Below are 21,815 nucleotides of genomic sequence, written 5' to 3'. Positions count from 1 at the left end.
AGACTCCATCCGTAGTTTCGTGGGGCAAGGAGCAGAGGAAGGGGGTCTGCAAAAGGGCATGAGAAGCTTCTGGGGGTGACTACAGTGCCCGTATCTTGATCGTGGTGGTGGCCTCACAGGGCCTGCAATGCCAACACGCAGTTAACTGTGCCCTTTAAGCAGACGCCGTTTATTACATGTAAATTACACCTCCATCCGGCTGATAATACATATTTTTTTAATTGGCAAAAGATTTAAAACAGATACTTCACAAATGGCCAATAATTTCATTTAAAAAAGCTCAACACCCTTAGACAACAGAGAAATGCAAATGTAAACCACAGAAAAACATCTAACGCACACACTTTATTGTTGTAAATGGTACCTTCATTTTTAAAGTGCAGATCTCGCTCGAGAAGAGAATAACACTTTTTAAAATCAGAAACAAAACACTCAGAAATCCCACTTGCAAATGTGTGAAATCAGTCCTACAGGCTGTTCATGTTTGAAAATACTCTCACTGTCCTTCAACAGGGCGCTGGGTGATAACCCACAGCGCACCCGGGGAAGGAGAGCCGAAGCTGCGGCGAGAAGGGGAGCCGTCCAGTACTGGCCGTCCACACGGGCTCCGCGGTGTATCGCTAAATGTGTTTACATGGTTACGTGCAGAACGAAGGCTGGGAACATACAGAGTGTATCTGAAGACCCCCCAGCCCCCCGCTTGATCCCCTCCTTGGAGGAAAGCTAGCTGGCTGGCAGGCCCCCGGGATGGAAGCTTTCCGCTCTGCACATTTTCAAACCTATCTCATTGTGAAGCATGTGGAGGCATGAAGTACTCAAAGCTTGAAATAAGTGGACGCCTCTCAACACTTACATACACGAGCGAGCCGCGTATCAGAAGCCGGGGCCTTCCTCCCAGGGTGCCTGGGTCTCCCCTCCCCGGAGCCAGGTCGCAGGGAGCACAGCGCCCCCCTCCCCTCCTGCTTCCGGCTCCTGGGGTTACGGAGGAGGGTGGGGAAGGGGGTCTGAGGCAGGTAACCTCACGGGCGACCCGGTCTCAAATCACTAACTGCCCCAGGCCCGTGGCGGCTTTAGTGAAAGGTCTAAGCCAGCCCGGTCCATTGTTCCCAGCACCCAGCTCACAGGCCTTTGAAGCGCCGGCAGTCACACCCCTCAGGGGTTTTAACCTCTGCGAGCAGAGCACCCTATGCTGTTAACTACCCTGTAAGCTAATCCCGCCCAGCTTTCTCCTGCCTCCCAAGCCTCCTCCCTTAGTTCCCTCCTTCACTCCAAATGCTTAAAGAAACTGTCACTGTTGGGAGCACTGGAGATCTTGCTCCGGGCCTACGTCCTCGGTTTGGCTCAGATAAACTCTACAAAAGTCCTCCACAGGTTTGGACATTTACATGGTTCCCGCTCTGAGGCCCCCTCTCCCCCAGTCCCTGGGCGCTGGCCTCCCTGCTGGAGCAGCGCCTGCCCCTCTGTCCCCCACCCCAGACACCGTGCAGATCCCGCCACAGCAAGACTGTCACCTGATGTCCGCCTACGAAATACAGGAGAAAGAGAGGGCACGTAGGCGAGAAGACATTCATTTCCTGAATGTGAAGATTTAATATTATAAGGAGATGGGGAAGATATTTTAAAGATGTTAATACTTCCTAAATGTTCTTATACATTTAAGAAAACTCCAACTAAAACCCTAGTCCAGGTCTGTCTGTGCGCTGAGGAGCCCGACTATTCTCTCTTGCCCGTTACTTGCAAGTAAAACTAAAGCGACGCCACGATCTCTCAGCGTGTCTGCCCGGATTCCTGGTTAGATGAACGCTGACCTTGACCGTAGGTCTTTGCCGCGTGGCCTTTAGTACGTGAAGTGAGACATAACTATAATAATTACATTGTAAATATTAGCTAAAATGCCTCAAAATACCTCTTTAGTTGCTTTCTGAGAAAGCTCACATTCTGTCATTTATTACAGTTTATATAGACACGTAAGCCAGGCAAGCTTGCTGCTTTGCAAGATAAACAACGATATTTAGTCCAGCCGGCCCCCTAACTCGCCGCTTCCTACCCGATTTCCTCCGATGCCAGGAGGCTCACAGGGACCATCCGCTGAGAGCTGGGTCCTTCCTTCTCTCCCCTACAACGGGACCACAACGCGACGTCTCCCATTACAACGAGAAGGTATAATTACGAGCTGTGATAAACACTGCTGTTTTTATATTATTCCATACTTAAATTATGCTAATTTACAGTGACGTCTATCGTGGTATGTAAAGTATTATGACCTCTGGACCGAAATCTATCAACAAATCTCACACACACACACACACACACACACACACACACACACACACGAGCCAGAATGAGCCGGACAGAGAGCGAGATACGGCAGGAGGGAAACCAGAGGTTTAAAGAGGCAGGAGCACCGGGGAGCCAGGAAGGGCGAGGCCGCGCACGTAAGGCCTGCAGCAGGCCCCGAACTGGATGATCAGGTTTGGTGGTGCTGCTGTGAGCTGGAGGCCTGGCGTCCTTTCTGAAGGGGACGGTTATCACCCGCCCAACTGCAGGGGGGCAGACCCAGATCGGCCGGCACTCCCCGCTTTTTCAAGAGAAACAGAGAATCCACATTTTAAATATGAAATCTCTTGATTTTATATAATGTTGCCACTAATGTCATTAAGATAAATATTGAGCCCAGCTGGCGTGGCTCAGTGTTTGAGCTTCATCCCAGGCACCAAGAGGTCAAGGGTTCGACTCCCTGTCAGGGCACATGCCTGGGTTGCAGGTTCGATCTCCAGTAGGGGGCGTGCAGGAGGCAGCAGATCCATGTTTCTCTCTCATTGATGTTTCTATCTCTCTCCCTCTCCTTTCCCCTCTCTCTAAAAATCAATAAATATATATTTTTAAAAAAAAAAAAACTAAATAAATATTGAATAGGCCCCAAGAAACCACATCTGTATCGTGAACTTGGTTTGCAGACCACCAGTCACAACCTTGAGGCTCATGTTTCTAGTTGGAACTGTCCCCAAGATAAATAGCGCCCCCTTAGACAAAATTATTTCATCTCAATTTTAAACCTTTGACCCGGGCAAAGCACTGTGCAGGGTCCAGACACTTCCTGCAAGATCCCCGTGCAAAGGCTTGAACCGACGACAGAGCCAGAAACCAGCTTTGAAAAACGTGATCCTGATTCCCAGGCACTTCCTGACCCCGAGCCCTGGAGATAACTAGTCCTAAGGCCGGGCAACACTAATAGGATGCCAGTGGCAGGTGGCTGCTTCGGCAGCTGCTGCCACCTTACCCCTGAAATAGAAGCTGCCCCCTCCAGACACTGCCGAGACAGGGCTCTGCAAATAACGAGACTCAGAGAGTGGCCAAGGAAACCGAGAAAGCCCACCACCCAGAGAGCCCAGGAACCTCAGCAAGGGGGTCCGGGGGGGGCACTGACCCTTCCTTTCAGAAACAGGTGATGCCTGTTAAAAAACAAGTCTCCCTCCAACCCCGGACCCCAGCTCCCCAGCTGTCCTCCCCAGTGGTAATACAGTCAGCACATGTCCGTGCCTTCGTAAAATGTCTTTAGAAGCGCCCTGGCCTGTGTGCCTCGGAGGGTTGAGTGTCATCCTGTGCGCCAAAAGGTTGCCGGTTCGATCCCGGGTCAGGGCAGGTGCCCAGCTTGTGGGCTCGGTCCCCAGTAGGGGGCGCGCAGGAGGCAGCTGACTGGTGTTCCATTCACATCAGTGTTTCCCTTTCTCTCTCCCCCTCTCTAAAACTCAATAAAAATATTTAAAAATATATCTTCAGAAGAGCCGCTGAGTGCGCGTCCAGTGAAATGGAAGCCTGCCTCAGAAACGCAGGTTCCTATGGAATTTTAGGACGTAGGGGCCAGTTCAGGCCTCTGCTCGCCCGGGGAGTGCTTACTGCCCCTGCACGCAAAGCGTTCTCAGGACGGAGGAACCCGCTCCACTCGGAGGCAGCTGCCCCCACTCTGAGCCGGCTCCAGGAGCTTATAAACGATCCTTGTTTTAAAATCCTGAACCCCACGACTTTGATGTTTTTCCTGCCCCCTTCTCACTTGGGCCTCGAAGGCCGGAGAAAACAGGTGGTCAGAGGCCCCTGGCCGCCTCCCCTTGCCCGGGGGATTCACCGCCATGCTCCTTCTAGAGAGGATTAGCTTATTTAAAAGTGCTCAGGAGCCTGGTCTAACAGGGAAACTGCTCCTCAGAGGAGGGAAACGTTTGTACAGAGAAGGAACAGCCTGTGCTGGGAAGTCCATGGGCCGCGTGAGATCGAACGTGGGAACTCGGGAGCCTCAGCCCGTCCTTGGCAATTCGGGGTGCGTGGGTGCTTCATCCAGGAATTTTTTGACCAACCGAAACTGTTGCTTGTGCCTTTGCCACAAGCTTCCTGATCTTCTGAGATAGAATTTGAGGCCCCCGCGTCTCTCTCCAGGTCCTCGCGTCCTAGGCGGGATGGTTGGGAACAGCGCCCAGGATGCTGCGCGCACGGTGGCGGGGGACCTCCGGCGTCTTCACCCACAGGCTTCTCGCGGGGCTCGCGCACAAATTCCCACGCAGCCTTCACAGTCAGTCGCGGCTTCAGCGGACTGGCGTTTTAACACGTGCACAATGTGATTCGTGCCACCGCCCGGCTTCGCCCCCTGACAGAAGGCGCCAGGGGCAAACGCGTGGCCGGGGCCTGGGCTGCAGGCCGCGCTCTGCGCCCCTCGCGCCCCGGAGTGCGCTCCCCTCCCCGGGGGGCCCCAGCGGGGGGGGGGGCCCCCCGAGCAGCCCGCCTGCCGCTGCTCCCAGCACCTTCATCCCGGGCAGGCGGGCTCAGAGCGCTGGGGTCGTCCTGTTCCTCCAGACACCGGAACAAACGCAAAGGACTAGATGCGGAGGGAAGTTTCGGTTCTGCCCCTGCGGGGGGCACGGTGTCCCCCTCCTCCGGGCCAGGAAGGGGCGGCCTTGAACCCCACTTCCTCCGGTTCTGTGGTTCCTGCTGAGGGAGGGAGCCTCGGTGTGGGCAGGGGCTTCACGAGGACACTGGGGGACCTGGATGAAGCGTGGGCCCCAGGACACCTGTCCTGAGGGGCGGAGGGACCCTGCAGACGCGGCTTAGCCCCGCTTCTCCCGCCCAGCCGTCGCCGAGCCCCGCGGGCGCGCTCCTGCGCGCGGTGGGCGCCTCGGGCGGAAAGGCTCCTCCGGGCCGGGCCGAGCCTTTATTCCCAGCGCCTGACTTGTGCGGAGTCACCTCCACGCGCCTCGGCTGGTTCCCGGCCTCTGCGGGCTTTGGCTCCCCGGTGCCCCTGCGTCCGTCCTGGGGACGTTTCCAAGGACCCGCGTCTCACGCGCCGTCGAGGATGCGGGACGGGACGCGCAGCGCGCTCGGGGCCGGGAGCCCGGCTCAGCCCCCGGCACCCCTGCCCCCGGGCGCGGGGGCGGCTAGGCGGCGGGGCGGCCCTCCGTCCCCCCGGGGTGCTGCGCGCGAGCTGGGCGGGGGGAGGGGTGCTTCCCGCGCCCGGGCCGCGGTCCGGCCCTGGGCCTGAGGCTGGGGCGGTTCGCCCGGACCGGTGCCAGTTTGCTCCGTCAGGTGAAAGGAGAAAGCGGGACCGGCGACCCTGGCACGAATCTGGCTGGACGCAGCTCGCCCGCAGGGTCCCGACGGGCGGCGCGGGGACGCCCTCTGGGAGGGGACCGAGGGGCTGGGCCCCGCACGCCGCCCCGCGCCCTCCGCCCCCGCGCCCCGCCGGCCGGCCCGCCCCGCGGCCGTTCCTCCCCCGCCGCCCGCCGCCCGCGGCCCGCGGTCCCTCCTCCGCCGCTGGTCCCTCCCCTCGCGGCCCGGCCTCCCGCGCCCCCGCCCCGCCAGCCCGACGTCCGGGCGGCCGCGCAGCCTCCGCCCCCGGCTCGGTGCGCACGCCCGCGGCCAGGGCGGCCGAGTCCCGAGCGAGTCCGCAGCCAGCGCCCGCGGCCGCCGCCTTCCAGGTCGGACCACAGGCCCGCGGAGCCCCCCGCCGCCGCTTCCCGCGCGGACTGATCGCGGACTGATCGCGGAGACCCCGCGCTGCGGGCGCGATGGGAGCCCCCGGGACCGTGGGAGCCGCGCTCCTGCTGCTGCTGCTGGCGGCGCACTTCCCGGCGCGCCCGGCGCTGGAGGAAAAGAAAGGTAAGGGCGCGCCCCCGCCCCGCGCCCCAGGACGCTGCGCCCCGCGCCCCGCGACGCTGCGCCCCGGCCGGGACCGTGGGAGGGACGCGGCGCGGCGTCTCCGAGCCGGGCGAGCCTGCGGCGGCCGGAGGAGGGGGCTCGGGCGCGGGAGCCGCGGGGCTGCGGGGCGCGGGGCGCGGGACTCCCCGGAGCGCTCGCAACTTTCTTCACTTTCCTGCCCCGCGCGGGGCCGGCGGGCGGCCCGGCACGTGCGGCCCGGGGGCTTCGGGAGGGACCCGGGGAATCCGCGCCACCCCTCGGGGACCTCCGGGGCCTCCCGCACCGCGTCTCCCCGAGGCCGCTCGCGGGTCCTTCCCCGGGGCGCGGCTGCAGCCTCGGCTGGAGGCCCGGTGCCCGGCTCTGTGGCCAACTACCTGTGGCCACCTGGAAGGGACGGCGCGGCCTCCCCGGCAAAAAGGGGGGTGGGTGGGGTCGGACGCGCTCCGGGGCGCAGACCCCCGCGCTCCCTCTCGGCCCCGCCTCCCCCTTGGGCCCCTGGGTCTGGTGAAGTGGCCGCTTCCCCGAACCCCGAGATTTGCCCCCCACCGCAGGCCTCGGGGCGCGTCTCAGGCCGCGCAGAGAAGCGCGAGGAGCGGCGGCGGGACGGCAGGGTCGGGGCGGAACTTCCTAGGGATCAGGTCCCCACCGCGGTGGGGGGTTTTTTTCCCCAAAATGGGCCTCATAGCAAACTTTCCTCCTCGAGATCCCGAGATTTTCTCTTGGGGAATCTGGCTCTTAGCTTCCTGAAGATTTTGACCTTGGGCCAACCAAAATATTAGATTTAATTTAAAAAGAAAACGGATGGGTGTCGGTGGCTCGCGTGTGCCAAGTGTCCGAGGCGCACATGAGCGAGCCTGGCTTCGTGACTGCCGACCATCAGCCGTCTTCACATGAGAAACATGCCTCGGAAGGTTTAATTGCACAATTTCAAAATCGAGCCGTCCTGGTTCCCAGTCAGGTCTGGACTTGCTGCTGATGTCATTGGCACCCGGAGTCTGGGTTTGGTGCTGAGCGAGTGTCGGGGGAGCCAGCATTAGGGCATGAAGCTGAGGTTCCCAAACTTGGTTGCAAATTAGAATCGCTTTGGGATTTTAAACCAAATCAAACCAAATAAAAAACCGATGCGTGCCTCCCACCCCCAGGCATTCCGGTTTCCTTGGTCGGGGATGAGACCCGGCCTTCCTGGTTTTTCAGAGCTCCCAGGGTGAGCCTGCTGGGCGGCCAGGTGTGGGGAGCATTGGCACGGAGCAGAGATTGGTAAAGACTCCGGAAAGATTAACTGGCAACGTAAGGAGCCCTTTTGGAACATCTGGAGTTTTAAGCATCTTGCAAAATCTGGGAAAGAGGAGGTGGGGGTGATTTTAATAATAGTGGATCAGTCTTTTCACCGATGGCTCACCCTCCTCCCAGAGAGACGGGCTCCCTCCTCCCTGCTGGGGGCCCTGCTGGCTCTGGTCCTCCCTGCTCCTGAGTCAGCTGACCGCGCAGGCCACTGAGGCAGGTGTGTCTCTCCCTTTCTGCTGCAGGGACCCCCATCCTTTGTTAAATTAAACTCTTGGAGTACCCTAGGCATCCCTTTTCTCCCGAAACGTGCCCAGCTCCTCCCTGTTACCCCTTTGAACATGACTATTAGTGCTTGGAGATTTGTTTTGGAAAAAATATATATAAATACCACTTAATTTGCCTGGTAGTCCTGTAGTCGCTTAAAACAGAAGGCTCCTGGGGGAAACAATAGGGAGAGTAGGCGAGCAAATGCCATTCAGTTCAAGTAACATAAAAAGACCAAAACTTAAGGGGCAAATTTTTAAAAATATAAAATGAGATCTTTTTACAGTCAGTGTCAAACAAATGCTGCCAGTTTTGTTCAAGAAATGTAACTCATTTCAGAGAGACTGGCTTGGTTGAAAGCTATGATATCTCCTGTCCTCTTGCTTCTTTCAGTCCTCGCATCGAGCATATCGAGCGGGTGTATTCGTTATACATGGGGAAACTGAGGCACAGAGAAGTAAGGTGACTTTTGGCAGCTAGAAAGAGGCAGAACCAGGATTCAAACATGGGCCTCCTTGCCCCGGAGCCCTCCCTCAAACACCTAACCCCACTGCCTTGTGTGAGCTCTGGTTTTAGGAGAGCACCTAATGTCCGGTGCCGGGAGAGGAAGGGACAGGACCAGGGACCCGGCTCCTTAGGATGGTCCCTGTGTGAACTTGGGACAAACGGCTGCCCTGTCCGTGGCCTAGACGCCCGCTCACAGTTACTCAGTGGTCTGACTGCCTTTCCTGGAGGTGTCTCTGCCACCAACTCAACAACGAATTCGGGGCCCGCTCAGCATTCCTCCAGCAGTCTTTGGGGGTAGGTCTCTGAAGGGATAGATCTTTGGAGACAGATTGCTCCAGGAATGCTGAGCAAGCCCCTCGCTCTTGCAACATGGGAAGGTAACAACCCGGGTGCTGTTCCGAGAGGCGCAGGAATTCTCAGCCCAGCGAGTCGGCCCGCAGGGCCCCACCTCTGAACACATTCTTGGCTTTTGACTGGCTTGCTTTCTGGCCTCACCTATTTCGTTTCACAGTCCACGACGTATCACAAACATTGCGCAGTTGGAAGGAGCCAATTGCCCGGATCCATCCTGCTGCCTTCCTTAGGGCCCGCGGGAGGGCACTCACGTGTTTCGAAATGTTTTATAGGTAGTGTAGGTGAAGGTGAAGGATTCCACCCTGTTCCAAAAGAAAATACTCTGTTTTTCCTTTGATCTCAGCTCCAGGGCCTGCAGCTAGCGTCTGAAACTTTTTCGACAGGCGCCGCAAACCAACTCAGACTAATATTAACCGGATGGTTGTGGGTGTTTAGGGAAGGCACCCCAGGCCCCGAGATGGGGAGCGGGACCGGAATGTCAGGGGCGCTCAGCTTGTCGAAGGACCCACCTGGGAAATCACGTGGCCCTCGCCGTGTGGCTTGCTCTGAAAGTTGTGCTTGTGTGTTTGTGGTTGTGTTTTAATTTAGACTCAGGACAGTAGAAATGGGCTTACTTAAAGTCAGGCTTTCCTTATAGGAGTGTGTTTTGAGAAAAGCTTCGCGGCCTAGAATATGGCCGCCCCACGTGTTATTTCCACGTCGGTACCAGGAAACTGGGTTGCGCTCCTCAGATCTCTACTGAATTCATTCTGTTTTGTTTTCTTCTGTCATTTATGAACGTTTGAAATTATGAAAGTAATGCCTGTAGCACCCTGAACGCGCCCGATCTCGTCTGAAGTTATGATAAGTAGCATTTTGGGCCTCCGTTATGACTGGCTTGTTCTTCCTTTGGGACTTTTCCCGTCACCATGTAGCCCCTCTGCGCCCTCTCCCACCTCCGCCCACCCCTGACGGGCTTACTCTTGAACCGCCGACACGGCCGGGACCGAGCACGGGGCTCGCTCACGTAGGTCATGCCCAGGGGCCGTCGGCGCTTCTGCTGGCACCTCCTTTTTCCATGTTCCTCCTGAAAGGCTGCCTTTTCTAAGAAAACTGCAATAGTTGGCTCTTTGCACAGCATTTAAGGACGGTCTGCCACGGCACAGGGCCCGCGGTGTATGTGCGAGCAGGCTCTCGTGCGTGCGGGCAGAGACCCCGCCTTTGAGCCTTCTGTCACATAACCAGTTTGACTCGGAGCCGTTAAGTCCAGCTTTCTTCCTACACATTCCGACAGACACGCTGGACCCAGGTGCTCAGGAAGTCCCCTGAGCCGGCCGGGAGCTGGGGACGCCGCGGGGGCCAGGGCGCAGGGTGGCTTGTCCCAGCCCCGTGAGCCGCTGAGCGCTGGGCCTGCCGCTCCGGTCCCCGAAGGCTCTGAGGCGCAATATCAGGTGTCTGACCCTGTTGACTGAACACAGGCTTAAAATAAATTTCACTCCTACCCAGTCTCAGCAGCTCGCTAAGACGGCCGTGTGTGCCGGCGAGCTCGGGGACGGGGCTCCCCTCCGTGTCCCACATTACGTCCTGTCCTGGCAGCTCCTCACAGGAAGACCCAGAGCCCACGTGTCCCTTCCAGCAGCATCTGGAACTGCTCACGGCCAGGGCCTCGCGTTGCAGCCTCGGGGCTGGGGGTGAGACAATGCCTGGGCCCCGCGCTGAACGCTCCCACAGTTGCGCCCGTCAGGACTGGGCTCTCACGGCCTCCAGTCAGTGTGAATAGTTACGTAAGCCAACCACGTTGTTTGTCCTTCCATCTGGGGACAAGAACCACCACCTATTACAACGCGGGCTTTTGTTTGCATTTTTTCCCCCATGTTCGAACCGCAGCGAGTGACTGGGGCTGTTCTGTCCACATTCTGAGCCGTAGGCATGAGTCACACGTGGTGCTTGCTCTCAAGTGTCTGGCAGTCAGTTAGGGGACAAGAGATCTACCGATGACAAGTGTGAAACTGGCACAGCAGCAGTGGTAGAAATCTGTACGGCATAGGGAACCCCCTGGGGTGAGTCTTTGCTTTTAGTTCCCCCTGGAGAGGTGGCCAGGGAGAGCTTCCAGGGTGGGGGATCGCTCACTGGAGCCTGCAGGGAGCTCTGGGTTTTTGGCCCGAGAATGGGACATGAAGGCTGTTCCAAGAGACGTGCTGGGAGTAGCCCAGTCCCGCAGAGGCCGGGAATTGGGTGCGGCGATGGGAGGAGAGCGATCAGTGGTGAGGCTGCAGTTCCCAGGGAGCTTTGCTGTCCCCCGCGTGTGAGAGGCGGGTCACCGTGGGGTTCTAGGCTAGGAACCCGCGGGGTGTGTTTGGTGTTTCAGGAAGATGACTCCAGCCCCAGCTGGTTTTGTTCAGCGGTTAGAGCATCGGCCCTCGGACGGAAGGGTTCACTACCGAGCCCTGGCCCCCGTCGGGGTGCGCACGGGGAGGGGGGCAACCAATTGATGTAACATCATCTTGATCTCTCGATCTCCCCCCCCTTCCGCTCTCTCTGAAAAGCAATAGAAAAAATATCCTTGGGTGAGAATTTAAAAAAAAAAAGAAAGAGACATGACTCTTGCTCAATGTGGGGATGGGCTGTGGGGCGACGGTGGGAACAGGGAGGTCCGTAGGGGCGCAGAAACGGAGAAGTGGGAGCAACGAGCGTGCAGGGGGGACTGGCTCTGGTAAGGAGTGTGGCAGAGAGGGAGCCCCAGGGGGACACGCGGGCTTAGGACTGGAACCTGGATACACACCGAGTCCAGCGTGGAGGGTGTGAATCCTTCAGGACGACCACAGAGTCGCCTGGGGGATTCGAGGGGCTCAATGGGAAAGTCCAGGAGGCCCGAGACATGCAGCTCTGGAGCCCAGGAGAGCAGTGTGGCCTTGAGCTGTTCTTCTAGGTATTTCCATGGCAGGTACTGTCTCTGGCTGCGGGACAGCCCGCCTCCGGCCTGTCCCATGCCCCTGTCACCGCCCCCGTTGAGCTGGGCTGGGCTCTGGATCCCCAGCTGCATTCTGGACCTGCGGTTAGCAGCCTGATTCATGGCAGTTACCGGCAGCCGGTCGATAATAAACTGTGCGTATAAGCACGTTGTGGATCATAGTTGCACGTGGCTGCAAGTCCTCAGGAGGAATCCCCCAAAACGTACTTGGGACGGCCTCCCATTACTTGGTTTTGTGCATTGGTGCCTGAACGGAGAGGACGAGGAAGGGACCTTTCTCTTCTTTCTAAGCGGTAGCGTTCGAACCTTGAACGCGCCTTAGAGCCACCGAGGTGCTCCTGAGAGAGGCTGCCTCCCGCGCCCCCAGACCGGGTGAATCTGTGGGTGGAGCGGCTCACACATCTTTTTGCAAGTCCCTGGGCGATTCCGATGAGTGGATTAAGTGGTGTGTGTAGCTGCGGCAGAGAGGAAGTTATGTCTCTGTTCTCTGGCTCCCGTTGGGATCTTACTCATGAGCTTCCTCAGGATCCAGGGACAGTTTTATATCTCTTTAGTGAGTCAGCCTCAATGTTGCTTTTTTTTTTTTTTTCTCATGAATTAACCCATAAAAAGTCTACTCCAGTCACCCTCACGGTGTGTTTCCCAAGACAGCCGCAGGGACACCTCAAACTTGATAGAAAACACACTCCCGGAGCCCCGACCCAGCCTCTGAATGACGTGCTCCGGGGGTGGGGCCCGCGGTCTCAGGAGGCGGTGCGGCCAGGCCTGGAGGAGCAGACGCCCACGTGCTTGAGGGACGCCCGGATCCCAAGAGCCGAGCAGGGGGCGAGGCTCCGGAGCGACTCCCTGCAATGCAGCTCCTATCACAGGTGTGATTCGGGGCCTCAGTGGCAGCCCGGGAAAGGGGCTGCTTCTGTCTCTGCGACGGGGAGTCTCCAGGCGAAGGGGAGAGAACCAGAAGATACCTCGGGCCTGGTGCTCCTGTGGCCGCTCGCCCTGCTCGCCCCTTTACAGGCGGGAACGTCTGGTAGGAGCAGACGCCGAGGTGTTAGAATCCCCTGCTTTATTCCTCTGAGTGACCCCGAGGAAACCTACCAGTGTCAAAGCAAAATGCCTGAGAGGTGACACATGTTACATCGAAATGGTCATTTGGTCTCCCCTCCCCTTTTTAAAGCAACCACCCGACGTGAAGAGTTGAACTAGAATCTGCGTTATAGTTGATGGGTTTTGCGTTCTCCCCAATCGCACGATTCATCGGTAAAACTTGTTATGAGTAAGAAAAAATAACTACTTCACCTCCTTCACTGAGCTCCGACCACAGAAAGCGGAGGGAGGAAGCGGCAAAGGGCCGCGTGATCCTAGAGACGGGAGTCGCGCGTTGGACCACGCGGAGCTCAGAGAGCGTCTCTGCGGTGGGCCGGGCCGGCCACCTGGGAACTCGCAGATCTCCCCTCCCGACGGGCATTTCAGACCCCGTTCCTGTGCACAGAGCGTCCGAAACAAACAGGCCGCTTGTAACAAAGGACACTGTGGCCTGAGCAGAGCTTCTAGGCCTCAGTTTACTCAGCCTTTGTTTGAAGAGCGTCTGCGAAGGGTTTTATTTTAAAGGCAGAAATGTGCTACCTGGAGGTTTTCCTGCCACTCACGCAGGCCTGCCCGCGCCGCTGACGGCCGGTGTCGCGGGCCTCAGCGGCTGTCTCTCCTCGCGCTCCGCGTCGCGGGACCACTTGCTAAAGCGCCTCTCTTTCCCGCCAGGTTCTGGAGGAAGCTGACGCATTGTGTACAGTCTCTCGATGCGACAGACACAGGCTGTTTATGGATTTTTAGAGACAGAGGAAGGGAGAGGGAGAGGGAGAGCGAAACATCGATGTGAGAGGGAGACGTCCATCGGCTGCCTCCTGCGCGGACCCCCCCGGAAATGGAACCAGCGGCCTTTTCGCGCACAGGGCAACCCCCGGCCACCTGAGCCACACCAGCCAGAGATTTTTTTTTTAACCTGGTTTTGCTTATCTCTCAGCAGCACTGACTCTCAGAAAGCCATAGGGAGAGTGGCCACGGCGTCTCGCATTGGTGTCCGCCAGTTCATCTCACGCACGGTCGCCCACCGCAGGTGACTGAGGCTGCTCTGAGCAAGGCACGTAGGCAGACTGTTCTAAGTTTGTCCTGGTGCTGACTTGCAAAATCCTTGTAACATGTATTTTAATATAATGTTAGTGAAACGATTGTCGTCTGTTTTACAAGAAAGGGGTCCCCACTTCATCTACTTCTGAGTAAGTCCAGGTGAATGACAGAAAGACAAGCGGTGCTTGTTGAAGAATTATTAGGGCACCTGTTGGCGTGTAAGGTGTTGACCTCAAGGGGCTTTGAAATACAGTGAATTTCAGAGCTTTTCCTGGGCTTCCGTTGGCGGCAAGGTTAATAGATAATCAGAAAGCTTATCTCTATAGTTAATTCTTGATGTCCCTTTATTTCTGCTGCCATTTCCTGGTGCTCAGCAGAGGTCACGCATGGAACCATTTATGGGTGAGAATGAAGCATTAATTACCTCCGTCTCTGCTCCCTCCCTCCCTTTCTCTCATATTTGCAGGCTACTAGGAACAAACCTTCACAGAGAAGGAAAATTTTGGCAAATGGCTGCAAATATATACTAGATCATTTTTTAAAGTTAGTATCAGAGACAGCCAGTCTCTGTGATTCTTTCTAACACAAACATGCATGTGTGTGTCTCAAGCCTTGCAAAGGGTCGCTGCCAACGGAGTTTTTCTTAGGACGTAGCTGAATGTAGTTTCTCCCCTGTAATCTGTCGTTGGTTACAATCGGAGATAAAACGGGTTAGAATCTACCCTCTCAGGTTTCGCTTCCCTGAAGTGAATTAGATGGTGCGAGGGCTTCTTGCAGCCCGAACGTCCACGGCGTTCAAAGGAAACACAAATGCATGTGAGATACGTATTTATACGTGTCGGTAGTGAGCGCCGGCTGGTCCGGATAGTATCGATTCCCCCCAAGAATCTCCGTCCCTTTGTATTTTCCCGGCTGTGAACTGGAATGTGTGCGTCATGTATTAGAAATGCCCCGGCATTCCTGACTCAGACAAGGCCAGGCGATCCTTCCTCGGCCGGGACTCCTGCGCTTGTGGGGCAGAGGGGACTCCCAGAGCCGGAGGTCAGGAGGCCGCCTGTGCCAGTTGCTCAGGGCTCCTGGAATAGCTGCTGTCCTCACAAAGGTCGCTGCCAGGAGGTGGGTGTCTGGGAGCTCCCACTGGCTCCGCCGTGTCCAAAATTACTGTCTGAATGATGTCCCCAATCTGAGCCTTATTTCACTGGGCTAAAGAGTGCGTTAGACCAGTGAGTCTAGTGCTGATTGTCACTAACATTAGACGGATGGTTTTTTTTTCTAGAAAAGGAATAATAGCCTTCTTAGCTCTAGCATCTATTTGATGTTAAAATTTTTTATAAGTAGGGAGAATGCATACAGAAGGCTAAAATATAAATACATAAAACCAAAAAAAATGTACCAAAAAAAACTCTCAAGGGCTGCTGTGTGGGGCCTTTTGGGGTTAAAGTTATTTATTGAGGCTTTTCCTTCCTCCACATGTGCAGGGAGGCACAGGAGTGGGAGCTGAGCCCCGCCCTGGCTTCAGGGTGGTGTTGGCCAAGTTGAGTGAGCGCCTAAGCCCTGGTTTCCTCACCTGCCAAACGAGGGTAATCACGGTGCTTATCACGGGACAGCCGAGAGGACAGGCTCCGGGCCTGTCCCTAGAGAACATTCCAGAAGCACTGGATGTTATCACTGTCCGAAGTGCTGGCTCTCACTGTGATCTGTAAGCCTCACCACCGCGGCCTCTGCCCCTCACCACCGCGGCCTCTGCCCCTCACCACCGTGACCTCTGCCCCTCACCACCGCGGCCTCTGCCCCTCACCACCGCGGCCTCTGCCCCTCACCACTGTGACCTCTGCCCCTCACCACCGTGACCTCTAACCCTCACCAGTGCAGCCTCTAACCCTCACCACTGCGACCTCTGCCCCTCACCACCGTGACCTCTGTCCCTCACCACCGCGGCCTCTGCCCCTCACCACCGTGACCTCTGCCCCTCACCACCGCGGCCTCTGCCCCTCACCACCGCGGCCTCTGCCCCTCACCACCGCGGCCTCTGCCCCTCACCACCGCGGCCTCTGCCCCTCACCACCGTGACCTCTGCCCCTCACCACCGCGGCCTCTGCCCCTCACCACTGTGACCTCTGCCCCTCACCACCGTGACCTCTAACCCTCACCAGTGCAGCCTCTAACCCTCACCACTGCGACCTCTGCCCCTCACCACCGTGACCTCTGTCCCTCACCACCGCGGCCTCTGCCCCTCACCACCGTGACCTCTGCCTCTCACCACAGCGGCCTCTGCCCCTCACCACCGCGGCCTCTGCCCCTCACCACCGTGACCTCTGTCCCTCACCACCGCGGCCTCTGCCCCTCACCACCGTGACCTCTGCCTCTCACCACCGTGACCTCTGCCCCTCACCACCGCGGCCTCTGCCCCTCACCACCGTGACCTCTGCCCCTCACCACCGCGGCCTCTGCCCCTCACCACCGCGGCCTCTGCCCCTCACCACTGTGACCTCTAACCCTCACCAGTGCAGCCTCTAACCCTCACCACTGCGACCTCTGCCCCTCACCACCGCGACCTCTGTCCCTCACCACCGTGACCTCTGTCCCTCACCACCGTGACCTCTACCCCTCACCACAGCGGCCTCTGCCCCTCACCACCGTGACCTCTGTCCCTCACCACCGTGACCTCTGTCCCTCACCACCGTGACCTCTGTCCCTCACCACCGCGGCCTCTGCCTCTCACCACCGTGACCTCTGCCCCTCACCACAGCGGCCTCTGCCCCTCACCACCGTGACCTCTGCCCCTCACCACCGTGACCTCTGCCCCTCACCACAGCGGCCTCTGCCCCTCACCACCGTGACCTCTGCCCCTCACCACAGCGGCCTCTGCCCCTCACCACCGTGACCTCTGCCCCTCACCACCGTGGCCTCTGCCCCTCACCACCGTGACCTCTAACCCTCACCACCGTGACCTCTGCCCCTCACCACCGTGACCTCTGTCCCTCACCACAGCGGCCTCTAACCCTCACCACCGTGGCCTCTGCCCCTCACCACAGCGGCCTCTAACCCTCACCACCGTGACCTCTGCCCCTCACCACCGTGGCCTCTGCCCCTCACCACCGTGACCTCTGCCCCTCACCACTGTGACCTCTGCCCCTCACCACAGCGGCCTCTGCCCCTCACCACCGTGACCTCTGCCCCTCACCACTGTGACCTCTGCCCCTCACCACAGCGGCCTCTGCCCCTCACCACCGTGACCTCTGCCCCTCACCACCGTGGCCTCTGCCCCTCACCACAGCGGCCTCTAACCCTCACCACCGTGACCTCTGCCCCTCACCACCGTGACCTCTGCCCCTCACCACCGTGACCTCTGCCCCTCACCACAGCGGCCTCTAACCCTCACCACCGTGACCTCTACCCCTCACCACTGTGACCTCTACCCCTCCCCACGACCTTGCAATCCCTGTTGTCCATGAAGAGCCTGGGGTTGGCACTTTCATGTCACTGCCCCGAGCTCGTAGCCCAGGCACGGTGGGCCCTGCCTCTGACTGGGAGCCCGTGCGCAGGGGCCCACTGTGCAATGAAGCTTCATTGCTGCAGCGTCGCCCCTGGTTGTTTGCACGTTGGGGCTTTATTACCGCCGTTGAGGAGGCCCCACTTCTTGTCTGTCTCCTCCTACTCGTCCTCTCTCTCCTCACCCCGCAGCTCACCCCGCAGGGCGGCCACGCACCTCCCCAGGCAGCCCTGAGTCCTCCTGTGCCCGGATGCCCGGCCCTCTCACCCGCAGGAGGCCAGCACCCTGCCGCAGCCCCGGCCCTTCGGCAGCAGTTAAGCTTCCTAAAGAGAGGAGAGAAGGGATGCGTGGCCCCCTCCAGCGTCGTGTGATCTGAAATTACTGAGCTGTTTCGGGGACCGGTTACTGCCCCGGGGGGGGCTTTGAGGCACAGCACCGAGACCCAGGACCCGCCACTGTCACCTGGGACGCCAGCCTCAGAGTCCGCAGCTTTCCTGTTCACCTGGCTCCTGATAGGAAGGCCTGCAGGTGCGTGGCGGGGCCGTGAGAGCGCCCGTCCGCCCGTCTCCCTGACACTCCTCCGTCTCCCCTTCTCTCTCCCCCCCCTTATCTACCTACCTATCACCATTTTCAAATCGGCAAAGTAACACACTGGTCGTGAATTAACATACCCTAGAGACTCGCTGATTCTTACCAGCAGCATATAAAAGTTATTTTTAAAGTTGTTTTAAATCTGTGAGTAAAAATAAATGGCTTTTGCTGCAAGAAACACCAAAAATGGAAAAGCTCACAGTTCAAAGATGACCATTTATCTCGCGGGCATTGCTGGTAGTGTGGTTGCTTTAAACAGCGGGAAGATTTACGGGACGTTTGCTCCCAAGCGGGCTGGAAGGGGGTCCGGCCTCCGAGCCGCTGTCTCCGGCCGAGTGCTCTGGAGCCCTGCCGGCGGGGCCAGGGGGGGGCCGTGCGGGCCATTAGAAAGCACAGGGGCGCCGGGAAAGGGACTGTCGCTCCCGACATGTAAGGCTTTGGGGGCGCACGTTTATTTTCTTTGAATATTAACTTTATGGTTAGCTTTTTTAAATTTAATGTTAAGGGGAGAAAAAGCTCCATGGCTAGGAGGGAAGGGCTAAGGATGCCGTGGTGCGGGTCCTAATGTTTTCAAGCGTTAAGTTCACTTTCAAAACACTCTGTAGAGTTGCGAGTAGTGTGAACTTCATACTTTGATCTTATTTCTCTCAGTAATATCCCTTTATTTAATAGAGAAGTTAAGAAGATTTTTCTTTTTTTTTCTTTTTTTCATCACCATTTATCCCCTCTGTGCACTTTTTTAATTGTTGTAGTTCTTAGGGGGAAAAAAATACTAAAAACAAAACACTAACCACCTTATATGAATAGGAGCCGTGTTTGCGGCGATAGCAAAGGTTTTTGCTGCTCACGTCTTATTTTTAAAGAGCCAGAGATTCACAGGAAGTCAGGGAACAGGCTCCGGGGGCTCCGGGGGTGCCCGAGAGAGTGGAGGGGGGCATCGGTTTGCTGCTCCACTTGCTTCTGCATCATTGTTTGATCCTTGTATGTGCCCTGACCAGGGATCGAACCCGCAACCGTGGCCTATCAGGATGAAGCCCTCACCAGCTGACACCCGGCCAGGGCCAGCGTTTGCCGTTTTAATCAGCTCGTGAGGCGATGTTGTAGAAATCGCAGCCTTCACAGCACTGTTTAGAAGTGAACTTTTTCCCCTAAATGGAATGTTTCTGTCTTTAACATTTGGAGCCACGAAGGAAAAGGGGGCGAGGGTGGAGGGAGAGCACAGATAGACAGACAGACAAATAAAAAAATACAGAGATCGATGATCGATTGATTGATTGATTGGGCACAGCAGTGCCCTGGGTAGTTTTTGGATTAATTTGCATGTGCTAAGTTTGTATCCTGTTCAAGTCACACTTGGTCAGGTCAGTGTGTGTCCACTCCGTCTGTTCTATGCGTATTTCCATCTCTTTGGTCTCTTTTGCCACCTTTATTTGAAGCACGGGGGCCTCAGGTGTGTTTTCTGAAAAGCCGGTGTTGTCCCGTTTCTCGGCGTCGGCGCTGATCACGCAGACGCGGTCATTTGGTGAAGAATTCGTGAACTTGTACCTTTTTTATTTGCGCGTTTTTCTATGTGTTGGTTGTCTTGTAATCAAAATTTTAAATCCTGGGACTCAGGGTCATTGTACAGAAATGACAGAAACCTACAAGGAAAGCCAAGATTTTATTAGAAAATTCAGGGTCTCAGAGAAGGTGTGAGACCTCAGAGTCAGGCTGTGCATCCGCCCTTTCTTTTGGTATCAATGGCAAAAAGATTTCTCAGCCTGGAAGTGAGACTTTACTGTTACCTCACTTTAAGTTGATGACAAATTATTTTTAAAGGAGGGCTGAAAGGGGCAGCAACGAGGCAGAGCTTCATTCCCTCTCAGGAGAGGCGGTCAGCAGGCTCCAACCACCGCAGGATCCTGTAGAAAGGCCGTGTCCCTGGGGGTAACCACACTTCCTTTCCCGTCGCCTCCCAGGACTGTGTCGGGCTCTTACGGGACAGGAAGGTCCTCAGACCCGCGCTGGGCGGGGGCCAGGAGGTCAGCCCCGCGCTGGAGCAGGTCCAGGCCCACAGGGCAGGCGCGTCACTCTGCAGGCCCTCCGGGGGGCGAGTCCCCATCCCACCCCTCTCAGCCACACAGCCCCGACTCACGCAGACGACCCCGCACAGCCGCAGACTCCGCTGGCAGTGCCAGCGGGGACACGGGTTTTCACGCGTTGGTCGCGCCGGGCAGGACCTCGTGGCCCGGCTCCTTGTCATTCGCGCTTCAGCCCAGCTCGGCGGGCGAGCGCCCAGCGTTGACCGCCTGCCGTGGACCAGGGCGCGCTGGGAACTGGGCCACGTAGAGAAGCCGCCTCTGCCGGTAGGAGCCCGTGCCCGGAATCCCATTCAGGCGGCACCCCCTGAAGGTGAGACTAGCCCGGCGGGGCCGTGAGCACTTCGGGCCGACGCGGTGCCACAGGAAGCCAGAGCGCGCCCGGGATGACGCGTGTGTGAGTGTCCACGTCGCAGGGCACTTCCCCGCCTTCCCAGGGACGGGGTGACACACCTCATCCCCTTGGAGTAGCCCTGTGACCATGGCCTCATTTCCCGTTTGATGCCTGGGTCAGGGCGGGGCGGCGGGTAAGGAGCCTCACAGGGCAGTCGGCTCTGAACCTCCTGCCCCCTCCGCGGCCCTGGGCTGTGACCTGGCTGTAAGAGAGCCTGTGACTCCTCGACACACGCACCTGCCGCCAGGCTTCCTTTTCCTGATAAAAAATGTGACTACTTTCCTGAAAAGACCCTGTCAGTTCCTAACGCCGATTCCAAGGTGGATATTTGGACTCGCGGGTGGGAGGAGGGACAGAGAGGGCACCGTGAGCTGGGCCGCTCTGACGTGGTGCAGCCAAGCCAGGCCCCCTGCTGTCCCGTGTGGCCCTCGAAGGGCCTGCGCTGAGGCTGGAGCACTTACCTTAGACCACAGGCAACAGAGTGACGGGAAAGGGAGGCGAGGAGGCGGCCCGGGGCCCGGGCACCTGCGGGTGGGTCTGCCTTAGGAAAGGGCACAGCCGCAAAATGCTGCTGGGCCCCGCTCCCCGGGGGGTCCTTGTGGACGGCAGGGGACACCTGCCCGGTGTGGAGACCGCTCGCTTGAGGCTAAGGACCCATCAGTGAGGCCGTGGTGTGAAACCGATGAGACAGGACACTGGAGGGACACCCCACCTAGAGCTTGGACCCGCCAGCAGCTATGAGGCCTCCTAAAGAGAAGGAGCCCGGAGCAGTGAGAACTCACACCTCGTGCCTGCTGCCAGAGGGACGGCATCGTCCGACCACCTTTCACTGAGCACCTACTATGTGCCGCACCCGAGCTTGCGTCTGGGATGCAAAGATAGATGCGGTTCCTCTCCCCCACCCTGGGAGGCCGTTGAGCAAGAGTGGAACAGTTATGATGCTGCTCTACCTGAGACTTTTATAAGATTATTTTTGTCTTTTTTTTTACAAGATTTTAAAATTGTATTTACTCTTTTTCAGGATAAGCTAAATTCTTTTGAACTTACGTACAGACTAAACCACTTTGTGGCAAAGTCGCAGTCACTGTGAGTGTGTGGTGTGTGTGAGTGTGTGTGTGTGTGTGTGTGAGTGTGTGTGTGTGTGTGTGAGTGTGTGTGTGTGTGTGTGAGTGTGTGTGTGTGTGTAAGCTCCACTCAACCATGATATTATTTTAAACAGTCAGCGCATCTTAAAGAAATCAAGAGGAGAGAAGGAACTCCGTTGTTTTCTATTTTCCCACAACATTTACTGAGTTTTCTGCACCAAGCTTGGAATCTGGCCACGTGGAAGTCAGGAGAAAGATTTATGTGTTTACCCCCCAGGAAACTATAAAAAGGGGGTTATTTGCCTATAAACTTTCTGCAGGACCGCTGTATAGATACCCATCCTTTCTTCAGAGAAACAGTAACCCTGAGGCCATGGCTGCAGTCGAGGAGAATTCAGAGACACTTAGGAAACAGTGGGCTTGGGAGATCTGCATAATTACATAAGTCCTCTGATTAACTAAAAACTTTTCCACTGGGTTGCAGCTTCGGTAAGTACAGGAGCGGGCGGAGCAG

The 21,815-nt window shown here is 57.4% G+C and overlaps 1 protein-coding gene across 2 annotated transcripts in view; it reads left to right on the top strand.

Moving 5' to 3' along the window:
* Positions 1-5,830: 5,830 nt before the first annotated feature.
* EGFR (epidermal growth factor receptor) overlaps positions 5,831-21,815 on the top strand; it is a 129,219-nt gene continuing 113,234 nt past the window's right edge. For both annotated transcript variants that reach the window (XM_081148074.1, XM_081148073.1), the window contains exon 1: positions 5,831-6,141. In XM_081148074.1, coding sequence (XP_081004200.1) covers positions 6,051-6,141 — 91 coding nt within the window. In that variant the 5' untranslated portion in view covers positions 5,831-6,050. The remainder of the gene's footprint in view (positions 6,142-21,815) is intronic.

Source organism: Miniopterus schreibersii (assembly GCF_964146895.1).
Source record: "Miniopterus schreibersii genome assembly, chromosome: 9".
Lineage (NCBI taxonomy): Eukaryota > Metazoa > Chordata > Mammalia > Chiroptera > Miniopteridae > Miniopterus > Miniopterus schreibersii.
Note: the sequence above shows the minus strand (reverse complement) of the source record. Positions and strands in the feature narration are given on the sequence as shown.